A 27797-nucleotide genomic window follows, 5' to 3' on the forward strand; every position below is an offset into this window, starting at 1 on the left:
CCCCAGCTCAGCCTAAACCCAGAGCTGCCTCCCAGTCCTCAGGTTTTCTCTCAGTTACCATCCAATGCTCCTGCCTCCCTCTGCCCTCTGGCTGAGCAGAGAGAGGGCAGGAAGCAAACTACAGACACAGCGTTTTTATTCCAAGGGCAAATGTATTTAAATAATTTACAATCATTGGACAGCCTGAAAGGTTGTTTTTTCTTTTTTTGTTTTTTTCCCCCGCCCCCACGCTTAAATCACAAAGATGTTAAAATAAAAACAGCATTTAAAAAATGATCATACACAGTGTGAGGGAGGGGCTGGGCTCAGGGGAGCTGCCGGACCCCGGGGAGCAAGCAGGGCCCTACGGACTGAGACCGCTCCTCCCAAAACCAGGTGTGTTCCCCAGGGGAGAGGAGCCACCCCCTTCCCACTGTGTGCTGGAGCAAAGGTGGGCATCAGGAAAGGAGCACAGGGGTGCTGAGGTCTGAGGGGCACAAGACAGCTCTGTGCCCAGAGCCAGCTGCCAGCCCCACATCCTAGAGCTGGACAAGCAGGGCTTGAGGGAGGTGAGGACAGATCGCTGCCCAGCCTGGGCCCTCACACCCAGGGGGAGTGCAGGGGGCTGCCGGCCCCTCCACCCCTCTGCCGTGCCAGCAGGCCAGGGTGGGCTCCAGCCCCGGGGATAAGGCAACAGCTCGTGTTCAGAGAAGGACCCCAGAGCTTCCTGGCAGCGTCCATCCCTTGTGCCCCACATCAGCTGTGTCCCTGACCTCGAGGCAAATGCTGGTGCCACGAGGTGCACCTTGGGGTGCCGGGGCCACCACGGCTCCTGGACAGCGGCTGAGCTACCCCCCTGCCCCTCTCAACCCCTTCCACCCCACAGGGTATACAGTCTGTCCCGAGGGGCTGCTGTGGCCCGGGAGGGGTTGGGAGTGACACCGGGGTAGCTGTGGGGTCCGGCGACACCGTCACCCACAGCAGCCGTGGGCGAGCAGGCACTTTGCACCTCCCGTGGGCCCACGCCTGGGGACCCGTTCTCTCCCCGGCCCCGCCATCCCCACTTTTAGCTCCAGACATCCAGAGAGTACCGGCCCTTCGTCATCAGTTTCTTTACATAGTCCACGGCCTGGGGCTGGCTCATGTTCCCAAACTCGGACACGATCTCGTAGAAGGTGTTCTGCACATCCCGGGCCATGTTTCGGGCATCGCTGCGAACAAAGGGATGGTGAGTGAGACAGTATGACACCAGAGTCACAGAGCCCTGTCACCTCTCTGCATGAACACAGAGGGTTCACCCCAGCCCACCTGCCTGGCCCTTTGCCCTCCCCTGGAATCTGGACAGTGTAACCCTCCCAGGGCTTGTAATGCACCGCAGGGAAAACCGAGTCACGCTAATTTTCCTGAGAATAGGAACGTTTTCCTGAAGTCCCTTCCCTGCCACCAGACCTACCCACACACGTAGATATGAGCCATCCCCTCATTAACCAGCTTCCAGACGTTTTCCTTGTTCTTCTTCAGTAAGTGCTGGACATAAACCTGGCAGGAAACAAGGTGGGAATGAGGTGAGAGGAGCAGAGCCCTCCAGGACCACAGGCTGGGGTGAGGAGGGGAAGCCAAGGCCGTGCTCACAGCTCTGGAGGCAGTGGAGGTGTGCTGGGTGCTCCTGCCTGCCACGGGCCATCCAGGCTGGGATGTCTCCAGCCCCAAGGCCACAGCTGGATGATGGGGGGACTAGAGCAGTACCTTCTCAGCCTGGTCCCTGGAGAAGGCCACGTTGAGCTGGGTGAGGACTCCCTCCTTCTGGAAGCGGGCCAGCTCCTCCCGGTATATGTAGTCCTCTCGCTCGTGCCGGCAGCCGTAGTAAAGCACCGTCTCGCCCACCTCTTTGCCTGCAGGATCACACAGCCCCCATCAGCTGGCCCCTGGCAGCCCACAACCCTGTCCCCCTTCCCCACACTCCCCTTGTCCTGCCAATCTCAGCAGTCCCAAGCCTGTCCTCTCTGCTCCCCTGGTACTGCCAAGCCGGGGGAGGCAGAGCTGCACAACTGCTTCTGATTACATGGGGAAGCTTGAGGCTGATTCCCAGAAGTGGCCACAGGCTTCAGAAATGAGCATATAGAGGGAGGATGTTGGGCCCTCACCTTGCTGCTTCAGCCAGGCCCGCTCCTGGATGAAGCCGATGAAGGGGGCGACGCCAGTGCCCGGCCCGATCATGATCACGGGGGTGCTGGGCTTGAAGGGCAGCCGGAACTGCGACTTCCGCACGTACATGGGCACCAGGGAGCTGCTCCCGTTCTGGTCAGGCACCTTGTTCTTGAGCCAGTTGGTGGCCACCCCTTTGTTCAGGCGGCCCGTCTTGGTCTGGTACTCCACCGTCACGGCACAGATGTGGATGGAATTGGGATGAACCTGCAGGGAAGGGATGTTGGCACCATGCAGCGAGGGAGCCCCGGCAATCCCATAGCTCAGTCCCCGCAGCTCCCCTTCAGTGCTCAGGAAGGAGAAGTTTAACCTAATGTTAACACTGGGACAGCGCGCCCCTCATGGGGCTTCTGTCCTGTGCCTGACTCATCACGGGACCATGGAGGTTCCCTGGGTATTTCCAGCCACCTCAGGACTTCAGACATAAAGTAATGAGTGAATTTTGACCAGCCCCTAAAATTCCACCTTCTTCCAAGTCCTAACAGCCAGGCTGATGGGTGAAGAGGAGCAGGGCCCCAGGGAGTGTGGGTGGTACCGGGACACAGCTGTGAGACCCTCTGCAGACCCTGTGGGAGCTGGGATAACTCCATGCATGGAGATAACTAAAGCTGCCTCTCTGATAGAAATTATCACCAGGACAAGCTCCCCATGTCCAGTCCCCAGCCAAGGACAGCGGTGCTGTGGAGCTGCAGCTGAAGCAGTCCCTCCACAGCCTCATTCCCTGCTGGAAGCACACTCACCTTGGAGGAGGAGGCGATGGAGTAGTAGCGGGCCTGCAGGCGGGGCAGGAGCTCGCACAGGTGGTCGATGGGGGGGCGCAGCGAGGGCATGTCCTGCAGGATGGCCAGGATGTTCCTGCGGGCCTCCACCACCCAGCTGAGGTACAGGGCCTGCGGGCAAGGAGGGCACACGCGTGACCACTTCCCTTTGTGGCTGGCAAACACCCCCTGGGCTCTCTGCACGGCCCTTCTGGGGATCCCCCAGCACCCAGCTCAGCCCAGCAGCACTGCTGGGAAGGCCAGCGCTCCCACCTTGCCCTCGGCAGCGGACGAGGCCATTTTCCGGAGGCGCTCCTGCTCCCCGCTGTCCGTGGCGTACTGGGCCAGCTCGTACAGCACGTTGGTGCGGGGAGGGTTGGTGATGTCCAGGTAGTATGTCAAGGCTGTCCGGTAGGATGTGGGGCAGGGGAAGGGGTGCTTCTTGTTGGATTCCTCTGGAGAAGAGGGAGAGAGAGAAAAATTGAAAATCAGCAACTACGTGCTGTTATGTCAAAGAGATTTCATGCTGGCAGCCACGCATTGTGTGTGAGGGCTGGAGACAGAGCAAGGCTCTAGGGAGGAGAGAGAAGCCCTAGGGATGATGAGCCTGTGGGCCAAAGCCCCAGTTCCATGCTGAAGCACCTCCCTTTCCAGGCAGCTCCCTCTCCCAGTAGCCCATTCTGTGTTTCACAGATGCTGCCTGACAGTTTAGCAGCAAAAAATTTTACCCTGTGCTCCCCAATGGGGCTCTCTGCCCTGAGGTGTCCAGCAAATCCCCAGACCGAGCAGGGGCTACAGGCTCCAGCAGCGCATTAGAGCCACTTCCTCTCTTAAAACCAGGAGCTCTGTCAGGCTTCTGGGCCAGCACATCTGATGCTTCAGGTCTGGCTGTGCTGCTCCAGGAGTGCAATGGGCAGCAGCTGCCATCTCCTTCCTGCCAGAGGCTGGCTCTGCTGGGAACGCTGCCCAGGAAGAGCTCTTTGTATCAGCACAAGTGCTCCCTCCTGGCAGTTCAGTCTCCAAGCCTGTGCCTCCTCCCAGGGCTGAATAAGAACCTCTCACACACTGAGGGCCCTGTGGAGCTCCGGGGCTGCTGCGGTTGAGGGATGCTCTGGTGGGCTGATGCTCTGTAATTAGGAGTGTGCTGTTACATAATTTGTTGTTGAATGGGCACGCTAAACATTTCACAACTGACCCACTTCAGTTGCTCTCAGCAAACAGGCTCTGTGCTACTGCTAGAACAGCGCAGCATTCAGAGTGGTCATGGCACATCCGTCTGCCTGGAGGTGCCTCGCGGGACCTGAGGGTGATCTGGATCCTGCTCTGCTGGGAAGGACAGAGGCCACAGCTGAAGGAGAACTGCTGACCCTCAGGGGTCATCCATACTCACCATCCAAGTTGTTCAGGGACATGACAGTGTCCAGATCCGTGCCCAGGATCTCACCAATCTGGTTCACCAGAGAGGAGTCGTTGGCTGGGTACACGGCCACGTGGTCCCCGGACTCGTACCTGGCATGAGACACAGGAGAATAGATGCAGCATGATGATTCCTAGAGAAATCTTTCAACTGGGAGTGCTCAGCTAGGAAAGGTCTGTGGGGTGGGAGAGACCCAAAGCAGGCAGTGCCAGAGCCGGGAGAAAGTCTTGACATGGGGTACCTGGTACAGAAGCCCAGAGGGGCAGTGTTAAGTGATTACTGAAGTACTGGATGAAGCTGGTGCCACATCCTTGTTCTTTGCTCCTGCTGCAGACTGCTCCTGACAAAATAAAGGAGCAGTCTCCCACAGAAAACTACCTGATTTTGGAATTGGAGATATCCAGCTCCAGGTGCATCAGGTGCCGCTCTCCACCCTCGTTCAGTTTGCGGTTCTCTGTAACCTTGGCCAGGAAGGGGTTCTTGGCATCAAACGGTCTAGAAGGAAAGACAAGGACCATCTGGGTTATGCTCCTGCAGGCTCATGGTGCTGTTGGTATCCAGCCATGTTCCCTTTGCCCCTTGAGCAGGCTCCCATGATTTGGTTCGTGTTCCAAAGCACACTACACCACAGCACAAACCAAATTATGATCCCGCTGCTGCCCACACTGGCACAGAAAGCACATCCTTTTCCTTCTAAGCACAGCCCAGCAGTCAACAGCTTCTGTCCCATTAAGAACAAGTGACACACAAGTGGATTGGAGGGACTGTCACATCCCAAAGATATATTTCAGGCTGGAATTAGTTTATACAGCTCATCTCCCACAGCAATACTGCCAGCAGCCATCATGTATTGGCCACCCCAGATGAGGAAAGGCTCAAGGCAGATGCTGTGCATGTACCAGCCAAGCAGCACACGGGACCACAGGCATCTCCTCACCACTAATGATTCATTAACTGGGGAATCTCAGAGCCCCAGTGGAGATCTGAGCCCATTCCTCTTGGGCAGAGACCTGCTGCACTGCAGAAATGGCACTGCCCACACAGCAGGTGTTGTTAGAGACACCAAGGACCCATCAGCCAACCCCTGCCCCACATACATCCTGCCCAGGGGGTTGGCACTTACGGCTTCTGGTTCTCGTAGCTCTTGAGTCGGCCCATCTCACCCGTGTAGACTTTGTTCATGTTCACATCCGTGTGCACCACCAGCTCATACTGGCGGATGCTGGGGGAGAGAAGAGAAAAAAAGTCAAACTGGAAACCACAAAGTACAGCTGGAACCAGCACACACTTTGCTTGATTTGCTGCAGCTCAAAAACAAATGCAAATTCCACCCCTTTGCCCCTCTCGAGACGTGAGAGATCAGGAAAACTGTGCAGAAAACCCAAACCAAGAGGAAACCTCAGCCTCACTGGGAGCATCACAACCATCACAGCCATCCCCAAAGATACCAAACCCACCACGTCCCCAGTCAAAACAGAAATCCAGAGCTGGGCTCAAACTTGCACCAGGCTCAGGCCAAACAGCTCCACTTTCTGCTCTACTTCGCAGTCTGGAAGGGGAGGCAGTGCAGAGGACAGGGAACAGCAGCCTGGGGCTGATGGCACAGCCACCAGTCAGAGGTGGCCAATCTCTCTGGCACCCAAAAGGACCTGCTCCCAAACCCACCTGGACTCTTCTCCTGTAGCCTCCACCCCCAAATGCTCGCACACCGCTGGCCAGAACTGCTCTCTCCAGGTGATAAAGTCTTCTTCCAGGCTGGCCAGGGCAAAAGAAAGAGTCAGTAACCCAGCCCCAGCTGGGAGCAAAGGGGCATTCCCAGAAGAGATCCCTAGGGACTTTCTCCCTCCATCACGGGAAAAGGCATTTGCCTTGGACCCAGACAGTTTTGGTGCCTTCATACATGCAGAGATCACCAGAAAAGCAGTCAGAGCACTAAGTGGGAACTGTGGCTATACCAATCACCCCTCCCTTCACCAGGTCTGCCAAGGAAGGCTTTGTTATTCAGGCTCAGTCTTCAACCACCTCAGCTCCCCCTTGCCCACTCCTGGCCTGAGGTCACCTTCCCAAAAGGCAGATTCCAACACGCAATGTTCATTTCTCTTGGCTCAGAGCCTCTCACACACATCACAAACATCACACCAGACCTTGCAGACCTCAGAGGTAAAGCCACAGGTTGATGCAATGTCCCAGGGTGCTCAGGTGAGCACAGAGAGGTAAAAATAAAATAAAAATCATTGTCTGAGTTGGAAAACTGCTGCCTCCCACTATAAAACACTTCACAAGGAGATGGAGTCTGCCTTCTCCACAGGGATGGAGGAGTATATCTACATAGGTTGGGTTAGCAATAGAGCCAACTCCCTGCCAAGGTCTCCAAGATGCTTTAGCCAGCCCTGACCAGCCCCTCCACCCGAGCTACTCACTTGACATCATCATCTCCCAGCCCAAGCTCAAAGATGCGCTGGGCTCCGAGTTCCTCCAGTCTCTTGTCCACATACTTTCCCATGGCATTGAAGTGCTCATAAGTCTTGTTCCCCAGCCCAAAGACCTGCAAGGGAACGCTCATGAGCATGGAGAAGACTCTTCCCATCCAGCTGACATCCTCTGGCCAGTATCAACTAGCAAATGAAGTGAAAAAGGACAGCAAGACCTCTCCCAGCTCCCCATTAGCTCTTCGTGGACCTTGGGTAAGAATCTACCACTGGTGAGGAAGCACCAGCACCTCCCCTGAGCCTGGCCTCAGGCATGGCAAGAGGATGCACTTACAAGAACTCCTGCACCCTCCTCAAGGGACCAGCAAGAGCCTGGACTGCCTGGAGACCGATTGCTGGCCTTTGCCTCCCACAAACCACGCAGCAAATGTTTGCTCACTGCTTCATACAGAGCAGCTCCACATCTCCAGCCGTGGATTTTATCCTCATTTGCAATTATTATGCTGCCTAAGGAATTTGGCCAGGGTTTGGGTGAGGTGGCTATATCTCAGCCAGTTTTTCAGCTCAGCACAGGAAGAGAGCTACACGCTCCAAGTGATTTACACTGTGGGAGAAGATCTGGCCCCGGGCTGCTCAATTAGCTTCTGAACAGCAGCAACCTGTAGCTCATTTGCAGATGTTGTATTCAGTGCCTGCAGGCCTGTTTGGGGCTGTTTGTACCAGCAAACCCTCGTGATTTAGGGAGTGGGGAGAGAACTCTGACATCTGCATTTAGAGCCCTCAGATGTACATCTGCAGGAGTCCACAAAGCCTGGGAAGGAAGACAGTAGGGACCTCAACCAAAACAGGTGTGCAGGACATAGACATGCTGTGCCTTTCCCCCAGCCACATGCAGGCACAATAGAGGGCTCGTGGCTTTCCTTCCCCACATTCCAACACAAACTGGAGTTGAGCCACTCACTGCAAACCGCAGACCCGACAGGTCGGTGTCGGCCTCCTGCAGCCAGTCATAGAAATCCTGGGCATTGTCTGTGGGATCCCCCTCTCCGTAGGTGGCCATGCAGAACACAGCCAAGGACTTGTCAATCTCCGAGAGGCGACTCAGGTCTGACTGCAACCGAAGGAGAGAATGAACCCCTAAGGACCCCACAAGGTGGTTACTGGCCAAGCCTGTTCCTACAGTGTAGGTGTGCAGAGCAACACTTGATTACAAAAGGGGTTGGGAAAGGCCAAACCCACCCAAAATTGGCAGGGGAAATAAAACCAACCGCCCCCACTGGACTGCAAGTCAGTGTTCCTACTCCACCAGGAAAGCAATGGGATTCTCCATGCAAAGCTTTAAGGGACCATGAGAATGGCAGGGACCAAGCCCACCTCTGCATCGCTCAGGCTGATCTTTCCTCCCCTAAACAACACTGCTAAAAGGCCAGCTGTCCCTTGGCCAGGGTGCTTGGGGTTTTTTAGGGGGCACTAACAGGATGTTACCTATCCTGAGGCCGTTCATGGCTAAATTACCAGGTCATACTCCTCTGGATCCGCTGCCATGCCCCGGAGGCCGTAGCGATGAGCGTCTTTGGAGAGACGATTGGCAAACTCCTCTGCTGTGCCCGTCTGGGAACCGTAGAAAACCACTATGTTTCGGCCCTGGAGAGAAAAAGAAATCCCTGTTAAATGGTGATTCCTTATTTGGCAAATGCATGGATGAAGCACAGACAAAGGAAACGCCTGGGATCAGGAGTTCTGGACTGCAACCTAAAGGCAATCAAGAGTCTGTGCTCGTATAGGACTCCACGCCAGGTTTGACAGAAAACTCAAGGCTAGGCTTTTAATTAGAACATGACTATTGTCACACTCAGAGGGGAGACTCAGGTCAGACTAAAACCCAAACCAAAGAAAAACCCTCAAGATTTATTCTCAACCTCAGGGCTGTAGTGTGACTCCCGAAAACATGGAACTCCCTGGATGAGAACACAGACTTGCCAAAGCTTTGGGGAAGTGCCTGAGCACTGGAGCTCCTGCTCTGCTACAAGCCAGTTACTTTGAAGTAAGACAGAAAACATATCCAGCCCTTGCTTCTTCCTCTGCTTCCTCTTGTGTCCAGACCAGAGGAGTCCAAAGCTGTCAGTTCTGTGTACAATTCCCATTCCACAGCGAGCCAGTTTGGAACCAACCACGCAGATAAACAACTGCCAGCCAATGACTTTAAAGTCTCAGCCATTTCCCTATTGACTTTGATCTCATATTACACTTTTTTTCTTTCCACCACATTTTCACTTTAATTTTTTTCTCTAAGAACAACTCTCAGGAATAGACCCAAAGAGCTATTCCTGGCTGCCCACACAGCCTTCTCCTGGATGCACTCTGCAGCAGGCATGTGTGTGTGCATCCAAACCAACCCCTCCTGCTGACAGTCTGCAGAGAAAACTGGGAAGGACATGAGCTCTCCCACCTTCCCAGCACCCCTTGTAGCCAGGACAAGCAGCTTACCGTCTTCTTCATCTTCTCAATGAAGCTGCTGTCTCTCGCTGGAGCTACTCTGAAAGACAGGAGGAACCTCCTTTCAGATGAAACACATTCATTCTTTGAGGTCAGGACTAAGCAAGAGGGGAAGAAGTGGCCTCCAGACCTCAGGAAGGCTGCCCAAAGGGTTGTGAGAGTCCCCACTGACCATCCCTGCCCCAGGGGTACCCATCACTCAACCACAGGGCTTCTGCAACAGCCATGGAGCAGGGACTTGGAGCAGACAGGAAAAGCTGAGCTCCTGCCTTACCTCCACTGGTGAATCCTCCCACAGGGAAAGCCCAGGCACTCAGCCCTGCCTGTCAGGAAGCCTTTATCAGCTGCTCTGAGAGGTTTCACAGCTGAGCAGGTTACGAGGATCTCATGAGACCAGGTCTCCAGACAAATCTCAGGGGACAAGCCACGGTGTGAGAGAAGGGAATGGAGAGCTCCCTGCTTCCCACACCACTGCAGGCAGGCAGGATCAGTCCTGAACTATGTTCCCCAGGGCACATTCCCCAAGCCTGAAGTCAAACAGGGCTAAAAACCAGCTGTTTCAACCTCAAAGCAGCATGCCAGACCCAAGTCCCAGAGCTGGAGAGCTCTGTGGAGCAGACATACGCAGCTGATCAGACCCACAGAGCCCCCAGCAAAGCACCCACTGCCAGCCGAGGTCCTGCAGAGCTGGTTCCCATTCCCAGCATGGATCTCTGGCACAGAGTGTTTGCATTATTACATGGAGGTGGCTTTCCCTAGCTTGGAAGGGGAACAAACCACAGCAGAGCCAGAAACATGGAGGTCGGGATTCGCACTGCTATGGGTGCCCTGTCAGGGAGGGAGCCAGGAGAGCTTCGCTATCCTAAGAACACCCTTGGGTTTCCAGTGTGACAACAACCCAGCCCTGGGGACCCCCAGGAGCCTGCCAAGAAGAGATGGGTCTAGCTGCAATCAGATTAGGTGCTGGGGGCTTTTCACAGCAGGCAAGGAGGACAGGAGCTCCCTTGCTGTCCTCCCCGCTGGAGCTCTGGTAGCGGGGAATAAGAACATGGGACCCGTTCCCATTTCACAATGGAAGAATGCAAGGCTGGGTCTCCTGTGGGAAGAGAGAAGCCTCCAGGCAAAAAACAAATGGTTTTGGCTCCAGCCCATGTGAGAATGTGAAGAGCTCACAAACAGTTTCCTAAACTCTGCAGCCCAGGGGGAGGGATCTCGCAGATGTGCCGTGGCATTTGTGGAGAGCACACACACAGAGCAGCAGGGTGGGGGACCTTCAGTAAAACATGCCTTCAAGCACCCTCCTTGACCCAAAGGTATCAACGAGCTCCATAACTGGGCCTGACAGTTCTGAGAACTAACAATCTCATACAGCACACACACAAAAGACAAGCAAAGCCTACCTCAAAAAGCTACCCAAGGCAGCTGTGCTCGCAGGAGAGAGCTGCTTCACACCCCTGCTCCGCTCTCCCAGCAGTTAAACAGTCTCCCAGAGTTGTCATTTGTCCCCTGTTGGGAACTGGGATATGACAAGTATCTTAAGGGAGCAGTCCCAGCCCTGCCCACGCTGTCGCCAGGACAGGGGCTCTAGAGAATTCACAAGACTCAGCTCTCACTTAGCTTTTGGCTTCCTGGTGAACCTCTTTGGTTTTCTGCCCTCTGCAAACGAGATCCAATTAAAACAACTGTTGGGTCAACTGCTAAACAAAATGCTTTTTAAGGAGGAGAAAAAAAAGTTTCAGATCCTTTCAGCAAGCTCCCTTTGGAAGAGAAAAGGGTGCAGCACATGGAGCTCGTCTGTTTTCAAAGGAGACAACCCCACACTGAAGTGTGTGGTAGAGAACAGACTGTGGCTCAGACACAGAAGAAATAATGAGCCTGGCTTTGGAAAAAAGGCAACACAACTCTCTGAAATTGCTTCATCGGGGTGGCTTGAAAATCCGAGCTGCAAAAACACACAGGCGCCAAAGGCAGAAACAACATACATTTTCACTGCTCAGCCAGGGAAACTTTGGAGAGAAAGTGTGTTCTCAGCAATGACTGCTCTTACACCTGAGATAGCTCAAGGCAGTGACTATGAGAATCAGAAGTGGTGGGTGGAGGGAAGGGGATTAACTCCATTGTTGGAGTGAGCTGTAGCTTGTACAGATCTCCCACCCTTGGTGAGAATCCACAGCGCAAACAGCTCCCGGGGCTCTCTGTCTCTTTGACTTCAGGAGAAAGAAAGGAGAGGGAAAGAAGTTCCCAAACAGCTCAGCAACAAGATCAAAGTCTGTCCCAGCTGAACACCTCTCCTTCAGAAAGTTCCCATGCCCACAGCTTTCCTGACAGACACACAGATACAACCAGAAGCGAGGACACAGCAAAGAAACCAAGCACCAACAGCAGGGTCTCCTCTGGAGCAGCCTGTCTCCGAGCAGAGCCTCTCCTCTTCCTCCTCCTCCTGTCCCAGAGGGAAGAGGTATCCCACTCACCCAGTTTTGGGGTGGGAGGAGCGACCCTCCAAGGTGGAACAACCCCGCAGCCCATCGGGCAGATCAACTCACCTGGCCACGACCGGCTCTTCCCGCGGGGCCGAGTACACGCAGCCCATGCCGGGCAGGGAGGAGGCAGACAAAGAGTCCCAGGGCAGCTGTGTCTGCAAGGGGAGGTGTGGGGGGACGGATCTAACTTAGCTCTGGAGCCACACAGGCCTTCCCATTCTGCTCCTCCTGGGCGCTAAAGCCAAGCGTCAGCCTTTTGTTGAGGGGAAGAGAGCCGGCACAAAAGGTCCCGGCACGGGTCATAGCAGGAGTGGTCCTGTCCGCTCAGATCCTCGTGGTGGGGGCTTTGGAAGTTACCGAGTGGATCCGCGCAGTCCCGAGGAACTGCAACATCTGGCAGCAGTGGCAGAAAGGAATTAGGAGTGGAGAATGAAACCTCCCAGGATCCTCCGCAGCACACGTCCCTCTCCCATCGGCGTGGAGCAGGGGGACGGGACACAAAACCCTCCCCCAGCCCTGTTACCTTGGAAACTGTTTATATCACAGCTGCTTTTATATATATTCTTTTTTTTTAGGGGAAAAAAAAAACCTTGATGCTTGTAGCTGAATGAAACGATTCCAGACACTGCGTGAGCAACGCTTCGGGTAACTATGGCAGTGCCATTACGGAGGCAGCTCAAAGGAGTTTGTTCTCTTCAGGATCCTATTAAATTAAATTAGAGATGGTCTCTCACACACACACAGGCAGCAGAGAGCTAATCAGGCTAAGGAGCTGGAGCAATTCCTGCCACAGGAAGCCCTACAAGCACCAGGGAATGGATTTCTGCATAGCTGCAGGATAAAGATAAGCCCGTTTCTGCCCCAAACAATGTTAAAGAGGGGGGAGAAGGGAGAGGGTGAGACCCAGCATACCAATGGCTGTCCTGCCTGTGTCTCCCCGGGGATGATTGTCTGCACAACTCTGGCGCGGGCAAATGAGGAGGGAAAGAAATCTCTGATTGAGAAACATGCAGAGGAGGAGCAGCCAGAGAATAAAAATAATCTGTGCATTCCCCAGCAATGCCCCCACGAGGAAGCGCGGTGGCCACGGCTGCGTGGCAGTCCTGAGCTGCTCTCCCTAATGACATCTGCAGAGCAGGCTGCAGGGAAGGCTGCCCCAGTGGTTTTAATTAAGTCTGAAAATAGTCAAAACACAAGCAGTCAGTGGGATCCCAGCCTGTCCCACACATGCACGTGTTACACGTCACAGGTACGGGATGCTTCCCGATGTGCTGGATTCCGTCCCTTCTGTGGAGACTTCGGGCAGGAAAACAGCTCCACTTGGCTGTAAGGGTGAGGAATCAGCAGCCTGATCCCTCACTGAGCTGTGGCTGAACCCAGGGATGCATCGTCATGGCAAGATCATGAGTGTTCCCAGGTCACACAGGCTGCTGGAGCCATGCAGGGAGAACCCAGCCCAAAAGAGGGTGTTTCAACAGGGCCTCTGTTCTTCCACAATCAAGAACAGAGCAGTAACAACAGTGGCATTTCCTTTGTAGACCTTGCTGAGCTGACACGGTTTTATCAAGGTGCTCAGCAGCAGCTCCCAAAAAACACCAGGAGGGTACTGAGGTGCTGGATGCTGTGCTCAGGCTGGAGACTCTGCTTGCACTGTTAAACACTGCAAACAAACCATTAAAGCAGCAGCCACTGTGATGTGTCTGATTCGCTGTTCAGCACCTTCATCCTCTGGTATTCTGAGGCTGAAGTTGGGGGGCCAAAGTGAGACAACAAAAACCATCACTCATTGCCACCAGAAAAGGACAGTTTGGTGAGTCAAGGCAGAGCTGCAGAGAAGCTGAAGAAAACCAACCCCTCTTAAGGTCAAGGCTCTCCACTTCAGACAGAGACAGCCCTGATGAGGCCTCTCTGCCTTCCTGGGTCTGGGACAGCTTCCCTGCCTGCCCACAGACCCCACCTGCCATCTCCAGCCAGCCAGAGGCAGCGGCTGACAGTGTGGCCCTGTGCCTTGTCGATCTGCCTGATCACCAGAAAGGAAACTCCACCCCAGACTCAAGGATTACAAGAGGGAAGGAAAGCCAAGGCTGAACAAGCTTGTTTTTCCCACTCGTTTTCCTCCCAGTTCCAAGCATCCCATAAAATTACACTGCAAAAGCTGCAGGAAGTCTCTGTCTCTGTCCCAAAGGGCGGATGTGCCACCAGCCACAGTCTTGGCTTATGGGGCCACACTGCCCTCTGACCAGCTTGCTGCAAGGACCACAGCAGGGCTGCAGCAGGATCAGGCTTAATGTACAGGAAGAAACCACTTCACAGCCTCCTCTCACTCTGCACTTGCCTGGCTGCCACTTTTCCAAAATGCAGTAGTGTCAGATGACTTCCAAAACAGTCTCACCTCTCCCCTAGTTATCCACAATGGGACGTGCTGCTGTTCCACATCTCCCACGAGGAGCAGTTTCCCAGTGCTCCTGCCAGCCCTGGCTCACAGGGACAGAGCAGGCAGCACAGACCCCACGGAGCAAACTGAGGCAAAGTGTCTGTGAGCAACTCAGAGCCAAGACCCCCCATCCATTCTCAGATGGAAGCCCACGTGCTGAGGCCCTGCAGCGGCACAAGGTTGTAACACATACCAGGGGCACTCAGAAAGCTTCTCTGCAAGGTCACAACAACCTTCTGGAAGAGCTGCATGTGATGGGTGGGGGGTGGAATCAGTCACACAGGCCCAGCCTGTGCCATGCCAGCATCTAATTCCAGATGGGTAGCGCCCTTTCCCCAGCCAGCTTAGCTCTCATGGCAACAGTGTTCTTACACTCTCCAGAGATGGCCACGTGCACTGACACACAGAGAGGGCCACAGCCCTCTCTGCTGCAGGTAGGAGAGGGAAAGTATCCCACTAATCCAACAAAACGCGTTCCCAACGTAAGGCTAAGCAGGCACAGACAGTTGTGCTGTTGCCAACCTCGTGTGCACCCATGTGCACAAGGTTCCACAGCCAGGGTTAGTGCTGCCCTTTAAAACCCTCCCAGCCAGAAAATGTACTTTCCCTCCTCCTGCAACACCAGAAACAGAAGGACTGAGGTAAAAAGCCCAGCGGAAAACTGATTTTAAGTTTGGCATGTAAAGCAGGGAACTAAATGCACCCAGGTCTCCACCAGCATGGCTTGCTCCTGGCCCTAAGCCCTTTGCAGAAGACAGGGTGGAACAAAGACTTCCCTCTCCGAATCCAGTTTCCTGATGCTGCATCAGGATGCTGCATCACCTGGCATCAAAGCCAAGCAAGATTCACAGGAGCTGCCAAGCAGCTCATCCCAGGAACTATCTCCCAACACTATTTCTTTTCTTCCTAGCCAAGGGTAGATAAGATTTCCAATAGGAAACCTGCTTAAGAGCAAGTCCGCATTTCCCCAGATTTATCTAAACGTGACTTTTATCAGAAAAAAAACAACGAGAATAGCCAAAGGAATCCTTAAGAGTTTTGAAGTACAGCCAGAGGCTTTCCTGCCTTGCCTTTTCCTGCCTTGCTTGGGAAAGGCCAATTCCCGATCCGGGCCACACGGTGGGGTAAGGCAGAACTGCAGCCTGGCTCCTTCACCGGGATTTCTGCACTGGGAGGAGAACACGCAGCTCAGAGGAAACAGGAGGGAAAACAAACATCTTTTGGGACCAGGTTCCCTCACCAGGGGCCTCCTACAATCCAGCTGAGCCTTCCAGGACTCATCATAAGCATGACAGAAAGCTCCACGCCTGAGAGTTGTTACTTACACTGTTGGCATTTTGGGCAGGTCGGGGACTTCCTCCTTTTTCTTGCGGAAGAAGAACCAGTAAGTAAAGAGCCCGGTGATGAGGGAGATGAGGAACACGTCTGTCATGGTGAAGAAAGAGTCCTGCTGTGCAGTGCTGTCGGGAGGGGAGAGGTTTGGGTCCATCCTGGCTTCCCCCATGACGGTCAGAGGCACTGTAAGAAAGGAAACACAAATGAGCAAGAGCAGCCACACAGTGCCATGTGGCTTTTCGCCACACACAGCCCCTGGAGTGCTACTGGGGGAAGAGCCCACTCTTCCAGCCACCCCACAGATCTAGGACTTCATCCCTCCTTCCCATAAGGCGACAGGATGCCCTGGACCCACTGCTGCGCTTATAAACCAAAGAGCAGGACTGTGGCATGAAACTTCTGTGAGCATCTCCACCAACATTACAGCACAAATGATGAGTACTTCTGATTTAGTATCCACCTCCATTGCAGGTTGGATTTACTATCCACCTCTTTTTGGGGCTCTGGCTTCCCAGTCCCCTCCACTGTCTCCCCTGGTTTAACTTCCATCTCCTTGAATTAGTCCTTTCCACTCAACAAGGCAGAGTTTAAGCAACCTGTGACCTGCCCAAGGCCATACCCAGAGTCCGTGGCAGCAGGAGGGTGAGAACCCGGCCCTCAAATCCCCAACCTACTGCTCTATGGCCCCTACCCTTCCCCTGGGGATCCACCCATCACTCCCTCCCTCTCTCCCACTGCTGTGCCAAAGCTCTGAACTCCTCTGACCCCCAGTCCTGATCACAATATTATCTTACCAGAGGCAAGGACGCACTCTGTCCAAGCAAAGAGATAATTAACTCAAAACTTGATCTGTAAGGGCAAAGTGACTCTCCTGTTGTACTTGGGCACCCTGCCAACCCAGGGGACCATGGACATTTGAACTTCCACACAGAAAAGTGACTCAGAGCTGTGGTGGTGCCACAGGAGAGAAAAGGACATGTGCCATGGCTGAGCTGTGAAGGAAGAGCTAAGCTGTGACTGCCAGAGGAAAGCTCCCAGACAGCTTTTCGGGGTTGGGGGGGTGCTGAAAACAGCAGAAAACTCCAAGCCTGTGCCTGGGCTGAGAAATAAAAGTGACCAAAGTTTAAGGTTATGCTAATGCATTCAGGAGCTGGGATGAAAAGGGAAGGTCTATCAAGGGAGACCAGGTACAGCAAAGAACAACCCCTTGTTGTTACCCTTAGTCCAGAGAACACAAAGCCCTGTGTCACAAGACACCAGCTGCAAAAGGAGCTCTATGGAGCACAGGCAGAAGTCCACACCAACCTGGCAGTGATCAGAGACAGGCACTCTGACAACCCAAGTAAAGCTCAACCCCCCAAGAAGTTTAATTTGATTTAGAACTTGGAAAGTAACTACATTACAAAGGGCACTAAAACACCACTGGCAAAGCTTCCCATTAAATTCCCAGAGATGACACTAAGGCAAGGGGTTGGAAGAAAAATGTGAGTGATGTGACTACAGACAAGGAAATTATGCATTCCTCTCCATCAGGCAGGTCACCCTGTCCTCCCTCCTTGCAGACAGGCTTTCCATCACTGGATCTCGGAGCCAAGCAAGAGCTGGGTGTTATTTCTGTACAACTCTAGACAAAACTGTTAGCTAAAGCCCCCACAACTGGAGCTTAGTTGCCAAAAAGGCACAGCTTGCAGTAGGATCCCTCTTCTCCCTCTTATCTCGTTCCAGTAAATCACCAAGGAGCTGGTCTGGCAAGTGACACCAGGGGAATGTGCTGGTGGGGGAAAAATATTGCTGGTTTATTGCCTTCACTCCTGATGAAATCCCAGAAGTTTTATTTATAAGCTCTTCTCCTCTTCCTCCCTGCCACTCCACCTCACCTGTAGGAGGATCTCAGCCAAAACCTGCCAGGCAACCCATCCTCTCCTTTGTTATCTCACTCATCACTTGAATTGTTCATTATGTCTCAGGGCAAAGAAGGGTTGCTGGTTTCCAGGGAGCCTCAGGTGCTGCCCATGCACAGCACAGACCCAATTCTTCTTCAGAGATGGAGGAAGCAGTGCCAGACACAGGCAGGAGGCTGCCTGGATAAACATCTCCAACACTGCAAGGTGGGTTGGGTTTTTTTCAGTGCCAGTTTCCATTGCCCGAATTCCACGAGGGCAGCCAGTTCCTCTCACGCAGGGATGGCCATGTCAGCAAGATTATCCTCAGCAACAGCCTGTGCTTCACCCACTTTCCTTGAAAATCCCTTCCCCAAGGTACATGAGGCAATGACAAACCCTTGCTCAGAGGAAGCCATGAATAAAAACAAGGCTTGCAGGGGACCGTGCTAAGCTGGTTTTGGGCAGAAGCTGCACCTCCTTCCCTTCTGAGCACCAAACCCAGCACTCAGAGCAGCTGAACCCCAGGAAAGCCTCCTTACACAGAGCGCAGCAGCCTCCCTTGTCACAAACTGCACGTGGAGGAGAGTTCCAAGCCAGACACACCTGTGGTGAGCAGCAGCCAGCCCAGGCTGGAAAGCACACAGGATGCACAGCAGTTCCCTCCTGGCTCTGGATAGCTCAGACATGGATATTCAAGAACGAGTCCGTGCCCTCCTCAGCAAGGTGAGGGCTATGTCTCCAGCCAAAATTCATCACTGTGCCCACATCAGCAGAGCTTCAGGCCTCCCAGGGCAGAGGAGACAAGCAGGAGCCAGAGAGGTTTGGCTTTCTCAAGCCTCTGGACGTGGCCTGCTGTCCCAAGCAGTGCTGCCTTGGAAAGAGGCATCCTCAGGGAGGCAGCTCCCAGGAATGCAGCGTGGATGGATGTGGGGGTGGAAGCTGTGCTATCTCCTGGCCTTCACCGCACTGCAGCTCTCCAAGGCTTCAAAGGGGAACCCTACAGCTGCAGCCAGACCACACACTCACCCCCCAGAGCCAGGGAAGAGAGCCATTTCTGGAGGCTTCTGCCTCTGGTGCACAGAGCTCTCCACTCTTCAGTCACAATCCCCATAGCACAGAGATTATATGCTGACCTCTAACCCTGGAAGGAAACATGGTCATGGTCTTGTGATGGAAGCAAAGACACAAAAACTCTTTTGATTTTGATGATGGGCTCCCTCTGGTCTTTCCCATTTAGTTATTCAAGTCTTATATCCCAGCTAAAGGTTTTTCTTTTTGCTTTCCCTTCGCCATCCCTACCCTGGGGAAAAGGTTCGCTCAGACACAGCAAAGGGTGTGAAATTAGACCTCACACTTCTTTTTTTAAAAGGTTGTCATAATTCAGGAACTCACTTTACCCAGCACAGGAAGATTATTACTCCTCAGTTTATCTCAGTCTTACCTAGTTGGCCATAACAATTGTTTTCCAGAAGCGATTTTCCAGCAATTCATTTTTGAAATGCTTTTTCTAACATTCTAACATCCAGCGAAGAGAAACTTGACTCTTACTTGAAATTTAACTATCCTGGGAATTATGCAGCCTCTGGATAGAGTCAGACCAGGTTTTTGAGGGGGAAAAGAAAAAAATTTATGATGCAGAAGTAAAAGTTCCCCTGACAACAGTTTCAAGGGTGGTCATGTTATCCACAGAGTTTATTATACCTTCCATCAAGGTAAGACAAGACTTCCATATCCCTTTTTTTTTTGCAGTCATGGCTCCAGTTCCTGGATCCCTGTTTACGCACACAGCAAAGCAATCAGCCCCAGCCAGATGTGAGCACAGAGAAGTCACAACATTTTGAAGGATCACACTCAAGCAGTGCTGTGTTTTAGCTCAGCTTTTCAGCCCCTGAATGCAGCTCCTAAATGGGTGAATTTGCTCGATCCATGGCAGCTCACAATCACTCAAATCACCAGGGACCTTCCCTGCACATCTCCATGCTACCAAACAGATGCACCTCATACTCACATTAAAAAAACATGTATTCCTAATTCTCACTCATATCTTGGAAGCAAAGGACTGGAAGCTCTGTCAGTGCCAGGCATCCTCAAATCCCCTGTGATTCCCATATAGAGTAAAAGGTGCTAAAAAGGGTTAAAAAATATTAAAATACATATAAAAACTGTTTTGCAACAGACGAGACAGGATGGGGAGTGCCCTAAAAGCCAAATGATCAGCAACCCAAAGGGAACTCTTCTCCCCCCTTGCTCTTGCACACAGCTGGTGGCAGCACCAGGAGGTGGTGCAGCAGATGCCCCCAAAAGCACGCTGGAGCACAGCACCACGGTGATGAAACGTGGCTGGGAGGTTTCCCCTTCTGCAAACGTAAGGATGTTTCTGCAAGTCACATTGTACTATCTTCCAGTGACAAAAAAGCCTTGGCTCTGAGGCTAAGATGGCAATCTGGACAGGAAGTTGGCTCTTTGTAAGCCTGAAGCAGAATTTCTTTTTTTTTTTTTTTTTTTTTTTTGTAATGGAATGTCTGTGAGGAGTTTTGAGTATCTCAGCACAATCTGACTTCTCAGTCTCAGACCAGGACTGCAGCCTGTGACTCTCCAAAAATGAGTGACCAAGCTGTGCTTGACTCTGCCCTGTGCCACCATCAGCACACCACGACCTGCAGTGCCAGCCTTGCTCAGAGGGACAGGAGCAGGAAGAATGTTGACCAAGCGAAGCTTGGGACTGCTCACCACTCCCACCTCTGATAAGTGATCCCCAGGCACCAGCTGTAGCACCAAACAGCCCCCCAAGATCAGCCCAACACAGCAGAAAGGGCTCCCCGTAATTCCCACATGCCCTACGGACGCCGCCTGCCCTGGCATGGGGCAGCACAGAGGCTGCACCTCCATCTCCAATGCCCCTGAGCTTACTGAAACACCCAGCAGGAGCCAACCACCAGCACCCTTTGGACCCCTGCAGATAAACACAGGGGCTGCAGGTAGAACCTCTGTTTTGCAATAGGTGCAGATAAAAGCCCCACAGTGGCTGAGCCAAAGAGGAATTGCAGTGCCATTAGTCACCCTCCGCCCGGCACTGGCACCGGTGCCAGGCTCCATCCAAAGGGAGCTCAGCAGGGTGCAGGCAGCCAGAGCCTTCCCAGCCCACAGCAAGGGCCAGGCTGTCTCAGCTGAACACCAGCAGGGGCAGCAGGCAGTGGTCTGAAGTCAAACCACCCCGACAGCAACGAGCTCGACTTGTGTCTTACAGCAACATCTTCACGGTGCCAACACGAGCCCTGGAGAGCCCATTTCCCTTCCAGCAGTCCACTTATTCCATCCAGCAACACTTACCAAAGGACTGCAATCCAGTTCCTCAGAAAACAGGAATCTGTGCAAGTCACCACCACATCTAACAGCAAAACTCACTCGAACAGCCACTCCTTCAGACTGGCTTTCTCCAGTTCAGACTCCTGGTAAGAGCCCTGCACACCCACACACAAGGAAGGGGACAAAAGGGCACTGCTAGTAGATGCAATTTGGCAGAATGTGCTCCCTGCAGCCACGTGATGATGACCCTCATGTCCCTGACTCAGCACAGGCACTGCATCAGTGAGCACAGAGGAAGTGCAGCTGTCACGATTTCCAGTGCTGGAAGCTCTGTGTGGCAGGGAATGTCAGCATTACCACCAGATCTGCCAGACCCCTCCTTCTGATCAGGAAGGACCACCCCGAATTCCACAGGTGCAGGTGGGTGGGCGTGAGCAGAGCTCCCTTCCCCACCACACACACTGTCTGCCCCAGGGATGGCCCCTCCTCTTGTGCTGACCATGGCACAACACAGATCAGGCGGGACTAGCCTTGAGAAGAAGCCTTAAAACTGGGCTTTTAAAGTCAGAAACCAGTTATTTCCTTCCACTAGCATCATGGCACAGCCCCAAAAGACAACTTCAGGACAGAGGGGAGACACATGGCAGAGATAAGGAATGAAACCAAGTGAAAACTCCATCTCTTTGTGCAGCGCTGACCTGCAGCCCAAGCTTGAGAAACAGCAGAAAAACAGGAAGATTATAAATAGAAATTAAACAACTAAAACACCTGGGAGAAAAAAAGAAAGCCACTGGACCGCCCTCTCACAGGTCTCTATTCCCAGGGCACCTGCAAAGCTTGTGGAGAGCTGGCACAGAAGGCAGAACCAAAAGGAAGCTGCACTGGAGGAAAAGGAAGAGAATCACAAACAGGAATGCAGTCTTGTGACCAGCAAAGGTTTCTTCTTTCACCCACTAACGACACAAGACAGGCGGGTCACTGACCTCTGTCAGAAGAGGAGCCCCACGGACACAAGGCCAGGAGGAAGGGGAGAGGTGGCAGCAGCAGAAGGAGCAGGGCTGTGGTGCAGGTGGCATTTCTGCCCAGATTCCTGTGCCTGGTCTCCTCTGAAACCCACTGGCAGCGAAAACTTTCTGCATGTTCGTGTGTGGTATTCGGCCAGGAGACCCTTGGGGCAAAACCAGATCTTCTCTCTCTCCTCTTTGAGTGCAAATGCAACCAATTAGACTAAGAAATTCTGTTTACATCAGCCTGTGCCAGTCTCAAATTAGTTCTTTCTCCCTTCCTTTTCAGTAAAAGAAGACCTGGCAAGGAAAGTGGTCCTTTCCAAAACAAAAGCAGTCCACAGAAGCAGGCGCCCAGATCCAGGTTACTTAACATTGGCCTCACCAGCCCTTGGATCAGCCTTTTCTCCAGAGCTCCGCCACGTGGAGATCGCATTTCCCATCAACACAAGGATGTATTTGGCCAGATAAATGGCTGTGCTTGGTCTGCTCTGCACAGGCTTCCTGTTTTGGGTGGGATCACCACACAGGTGGGTTCCTGGGCTCCTGGGGACGGAAGGCACAGTGGGAAACCTCACAGCTTCCTTGCCCCAAGAGTCTCTGCTGGACCACGGGTTTACTGTGGAACAGGGCTGGATGATGAGCATGAGCCAGGGTTTGGCTTTCTCTAGGCATGAAGGTTCCCTACACCTAGTGCTTCCCTCTCATTGTCTTCCCATAAATTTAAAAAACAAACAAACAAACCAACCAATTCCAGCACATCCCCACAACTTCCCATTAACCAGCAGCAGCTCGGTAAGGAAGGGTGAAAACAGAGCCTCACACAAAACCAGGAAAAGTGCCTCTGTGCACTACTACCAGCACAGAATTCCCAGTTTAAACTGAGGTGTTGGCTGCAGCAGCAGCACCTAAGGAAGGAAAAGGAACATAAAAGCTGTTGGGTTTTCTTGTGAAGCAAAAGTTAGTCTCACTGTGCAAGGTCTCTTCTACCCAGACCCTGACACACCGGCTCAGACATTGGCCAAACTTCTATTTTAGGCACAAAACAGATGTGGAATGCATATCAGTCAGTCTGGATCTTGAAATACTGCATATTTGAGCTTTCCCTGACAGACTTCCATGTTTTCTGGCCCGTGGGTCCTATTCAAGGACAGCAGAGCAGCTGCAGAAGCAAGGAAGAGAACAAGAGGAACAGCTTTACTGGTGTAAATAGCAACTCTACACTGTGGGTGTACTGAGGTGGGGCTCAGTAAGACCAGTACAGTGGAACCAAAGGATTTAGAGGCATTACTCAACACAAAAATTAATTCAAACTTGCCAAGCTGCCTTAAAAGAAAGCAACCCAGAATTACTGAATTTGCACACTTCCTTGTGTCTCTTGACCTTTCAGCCAGGCCATGGGGCACCTCACCAGCTTAGGCACCTGAACACCTTCCTTCACACAGACTAACGTGAGCCAGCCCAGAAAAACAAGAGTTCAGGGTTACAGGGTAAACAAAACTTGAGAATGGAAGGTAAACTGACCCCCCTGTGAACCAACACTGTTCCCCAGTTTGCCCTCCCAGGGAGGGACAAATCCAGAGCGCCACACCTCAGCCACTGTTTGAAAGAGGAACAGGGGTCTCACCACCACCATGCAGGAGCTGGGCCAAGTCTGAAGGAGTTTTAAACCACCCTCTTGCCAGGCTAGGCTGCAAAACCTCAGGAGCAACCCATTCAGGTGTGGATTTTGCACGGTTCAGGTCCTGCTGAAGATCTTGCAAAGGTCTAAGGACTGTGAAGACCTTTGATCAGAACAGTATGTTTGGGGGATTTCTTTATTTAAAGAAAACCAAGCTCTGTTTGTGTGGAGCTGGGACACATTGTATTGATAAGGCAGCTTTGCTTTGAGGATGTGAGAGTTTTTCCACACATTACAAGCCTGTCTCCTACTCTGCTGTATGGGATGGAAGTGTCTCTGCATGATCCTTACATCCCATGGTAACTCTGGAGGAGAGCTCTCCTCCTGCTCTACCTGCCCTGTCAAAGGGTGTGGAGTGACCCTGTGACCCTCCATATCTGTCATGGGTACAGCAGTCTAATCTGGATTTCACTTTTTTGAATATTTGTGAAATACAGGTAACTTCCCAGCCCAGCCCTTGCAATCAGCCACAATCACAGGCACCGGAACACCAATTCCATACCCAAAATGGATGTCCTCGTGCCAAAAAGGGACACAGGGAATAAGAGAGGTCACAGGCTGAAAGGCTGATCCCAAGCTGCAAAAACCACAGCTCTCCAACTCCCCAGCACAATCAACACAAACAGAAGACACTTGACACAGGATTTTTCTTTCCTTTTGTAACACAAGCTGCTCCTCTTACCTCCCAAAATTATGCACAGAGCCCTGTTACACAACCAGGGCTTGCACAATCCTTTGCAGGCACTTTATCAGCTTGCTCCTCCAAAGCTTGGGAGTTAGCTGGAGCCCAGAGATGCAGCAATGACCCATGAAAGGGGTGAAAGCCACTCAATTGACGTGTTTCACAAGCCACCACGCAGCAAGACCCCGTGTACTCGCCAGCAACGCCAAGTCGGACCTACCAACAACCTGAGCTGGTTGCTAAACCTTCCCCGCACACTTCCCAGGCACTGCCAGAGCCAGATGTCCCCAAGGAGAAAAACCCCACCCCATCTTTAACTCCAAACCTCGCCATCTACTCCTCCACACAGCAAGAAAGGAAGGCAAGTTAGTCAATAACTCTACAGACGTGATAACGAAGCAAAAATATTACAATAATCTGCCACCACAAGTCAAACTCAGCCACTCTTTGGACTTGTCGCCCTACAGAAGCCACCAGAGATGGCCTCTGGTCTTTCTGGATTACGTGAGTGATCAGCAGCACACAATCAGCTTGAATGTTTACTTGGGGATAAGCAGCAAGAGATCCTGAGCAGGCTGTAATTACTTGTTCTGATCTATGAAATTTCAAAGCCTATAAAAAAGGAATCTTGGCAAAGGTGCACCTGTCACTGCAGGGCTGGTGACTCACTCTCCACAATACCATGGACAAAGCAATCTCATCGCTGGGATCAAATGATCACATTGGGAAAGAAACTTATGCAAGTTCTAAGAATTGTGTTTTCAGAGGCGGGAGAGCCCACGTCAGGAAACAAAACAAAGTTCAGCGGCCTCAAAGATAACTGTGGGCGGTTTTCTCTTATACCAGAGGAAAGGGATGGGGAGGAGATGGCAGGAGTGAAGAGCTGAGCAGGGAAGCCTTTTTCCTAGTCCATCAGAACTGAGCAAACACAGCATCACAACCAGCAGAGAGCAAAGATCAAATGGCATTTCAGTCAGACGCAGTTCCATGTGTTGCTTTCGCTGAGGGTGAACTGGATGAAAAAACCATCGCTCCTAGCACCCAGTGCCAGCCACCCTCCCCAAACCCAACTGCATCCATAGACATTCCACAATCTGTGACAGTCAAAAGAGAGGGGTTACCTTGCACTTATGTGTCTGCAAGTAGGCGCTGATGGGGCCTGTGAGCTTCAACACGAAGGGTGGAGAGCAGCAGGGAAAGCCTCCCCCGAGACAAGACAAGGGCTGGTTGTATGGACCAGTCGAACTCCTCCAGCTGCTCTGGAAGAAACAAAATAAAAGTTGCAGAAGGCACTTACTTGCTCAACCCTGGCTGCCCAGAAGGCACCACCCCAGAGACTGCTGACTGAGCAAGAGGCACCTGCACAGTGTTGACAAGCAAGAGATTTTTCTCTGTCTCAAACAGAGCAGAACTAATTAACGGAGGGTTAAGTATGACACTACCCTCCATCCTGCCCACTCTTCACCTCACTCACCAAGGCTTTCACACCTGAAGATTAAAAGAAAGCACTCAGTTGTGTCAGTTGCTGTGTCTTCCTGCAGCACCTGTATCCTCCCTGCTTTACAGAAACCTGTTTTGCAAATACAGTTCTCATGCACCATCACATCCACACGCAACACTCGGGCACACTCCATGCCGTGCACACCCTGGTTCAGTGCAGTCAACCAGCACATGATGCATCTGAAGGAAAACCTGTGCTGGGACAGTGCTGGGTTCTCCAGGAAGGGTCTGGCGGCTCACCAGCCCTTCCCAGACAAAATACCGATTTCCTCACCTGCAGCACGTTAATCACCGAGGTGCTTTGCATGTGTGCAACAGCTCATCGGGATTTCTCAGAAAATCAGAGAAATACTGGAAGAAAGCCCCAGGCAAAAGGGATGTGTGCATCCCTGCACCCCAGTCAGCACAGCTCTGCTGCCTAACAAAACACATGAAACCCTGCAGCTCCTCTCATCAGCCCACACAGAGTGTAGAGCTCTGTGGAAGAGGGGATGTCCTCACCAACGCTACCACTGGGTCACTTCCAGAACTCAGAAACAGAGACCTGACCCTTCCTTGTGCTTTTCCAACTTCTCAACCGGATGTATGTTTCTGCTTTTTAAAAAAAGAGTTGTAGAGGTACAAACCCAAACTTTACTTTTTTCCAGACTCACGCCAGAAAGCCTCAGTGATCCCTCTTCTCCGTGCACATTCCAGTAAGCATTCCAATTTCTTTTACACTCTGAAAGGTAACTCAAGGACTAAAGACTGGCAGAATGGAGCACACTCCACCAGCAGTCCTTACTCCTGCAAGTGAGACAACTTCCTAAGAACCAACCGCACATTGATGACTAACTCCCAACACCATCATCCAGGTGTCTTCACCCCCTCCAGCCTTAATATTCCCAAATAGGGGGTTTTCCACTATTTCCTTTGACAGGCACATTTCCTAAGTCAATAACTTCAATCTCCCAAGCAATTTCATCAGGAAAAGACAGGGGCAAAGAGTCTTCCCACACCCCAGCAGCTTATAAAGTTAAATAGGTGGAACAACAGCAAAGCAGCCCAGCCTACAGCAAAGTTGTCAGTTAAATGCTGGGAGTACCGTTCTGCAGGGAAGTGCCAGAAAATTAAGCTCATTAAAGGCTTTTAACCAGCAACAGCCTGAGATGGGGTAAGTCTGAGCAACCCTTCAGTGCTGTGGAAGTGATACAGGGGAGGCATCACCCCCTCCCTGGCTGCCCACCCTGCCTCACACCCCACCTCAGCCCTACCACAGGTCAGCCCCCTGCCTCACAGGGGTACCCCAAATTACAGTGGGGCCACTCATGCCAGCCCCCCCCATATAGGGGACCCTGGTCACACCAGTACCCCCAGTAACAGGGTGCTCAGTCACACCAGACCCCCCAAATAACAGAGGCCTCTGATCATCCCACTCCCCTTCAAAATGGAGATCCAGTCAGACCAGACTCCCCCCCCCCAAAAAGGTACTCTACTCATCCCTGCCAAATAACAGGGGACCAGTCACATCAGATGCCCCAAATAACAGGGAAGTCTGGTCATCCCAGTTCCCCCTCAACACCCTGAACAAGAGGGAGCTCTAGATATCCCAGTATCCCCCTAAAGACAGGGATCCAGTCACACTGGACTCCAGATAACAGGATGACCAGAGGGTCACCCCAGTCCACCCAAATAAAAGAGGTTCCATTCACATCGACCTCCCCCAAAACCACAGCGGGACCGCTCACACCAGCCTCGCCATACGCGGGACCTCATCATCCCACTCCTCACAACCACAGGGAGCCAGTCACACCAGTCCCCCCAGTACAAGAGGGGCACCCCCATCCCATCCCATCCCATCCCATCCCATCCCATCCCATCCCATCCCATCCCATCCCATCCCATCCCATCAGCGGATGCCCACCCGCCCCCTCCCCACCAGAGAAGACCCCAGTGGCGGAGACAAGCCCCCCCGCCCCAGGCACAGGGGACCCCCGAGCCCACTCCTCCTCATTCCCCCCGGAGCCCCGCACCCACCGCCGGTCCCCGCTGTCCCCCCGGAGCCCCGCACCCACCGCCGGCCCGGCCCGCTCTGTACCCGGCGGCTCCCGCAGCCCCGGCGCGACCGGCACGTACCGCAGGCCGTACCACTCGGCCACACGCGCGGGGGGGAACACGCTCCGCCCACGCCGCCCGCCAATAGGCTGCGAGCGCGCCTACCGAATCAGA

The 27797-nt window shown here is 52.9% G+C and overlaps 1 protein-coding gene across 4 annotated transcripts; it reads right to left on the bottom strand.

The window, feature by feature from the left end:
- Positions 1–204: 204 nt before the first annotated feature.
- On the bottom strand, positions 205–27667 carry LOC114065025 (NADPH--cytochrome P450 reductase). 4 transcript variants are annotated; one of them, XM_027898602.1, is made up of 17 exons: positions 27644–27667; positions 25211–25343; positions 15524–15716; positions 9276–9324; positions 8304–8432; positions 7750–7899; positions 6780–6904; positions 6025–6114; positions 5483–5581; positions 4738–4854; positions 4333–4451; positions 3216–3397; positions 2925–3074; positions 2124–2391; positions 1726–1871; positions 1433–1518; positions 205–1190 (listed from the first exon to the last, which is right to left on the bottom strand). In XM_027898602.1, exons 3-17 carry the CDS (start codon positions 15700–15702, stop codon positions 1046–1048), a joined length of 2034 nt encoding a protein of 677 aa, XP_027754403.1. In that variant the 5' UTR covers positions 15703–15716; positions 25211–25343; positions 27644–27667; the 3' UTR covers positions 205–1045. The 4 variants fall into 4 exon arrangements, with proteins under 4 accessions (XP_027754403.1, XP_027754404.1, XP_027754406.1 ...); XM_027898603.1 differs by having other exon boundaries at positions 25211–25348; positions 27644–27662; XM_027898605.1 differs by lacking the exon at positions 25211–25343 and having other exon boundaries at positions 27644–27664.
- Positions 27668–27797: the final 130 nt, after the last annotated feature.

Source organism: Empidonax traillii, unplaced genomic scaffold, assembly GCF_003031625.1.
Source record: "Empidonax traillii isolate 1590-97213 ecotype Southwest subspecies unplaced genomic scaffold, ASM303162v1 scaffold607:size387008, whole genome shotgun sequence".
Taxonomy (NCBI): Eukaryota; Metazoa; Chordata; class Aves; order Passeriformes; family Tyrannidae; genus Empidonax; species Empidonax traillii.

Bases quoted from the DNA above. Each gene is read 5' to 3' on its own strand.
- LOC114065025 (XM_027898602.1), bottom strand. From the start codon at position 15,702: ATGGGGGAAGCCAGGATGGACCCAAACCTCTCCCCTCCCGACAGCACT. The intron at 3,075-3,215 runs GTGGGAGCGCTG...CCTTGCCCGCAG, and splicing joins CGTCCGCTGCCGAGGGCAAG to GCCCTGTACCTCAGCTGGGT. The intron at 1,191-1,432 runs GTAGGTCTGGTG...CTTTGTTCGCAG, and splicing joins GCTCATATCTACGTGTGTGG to CGATGCCCGAAACATGGCCC.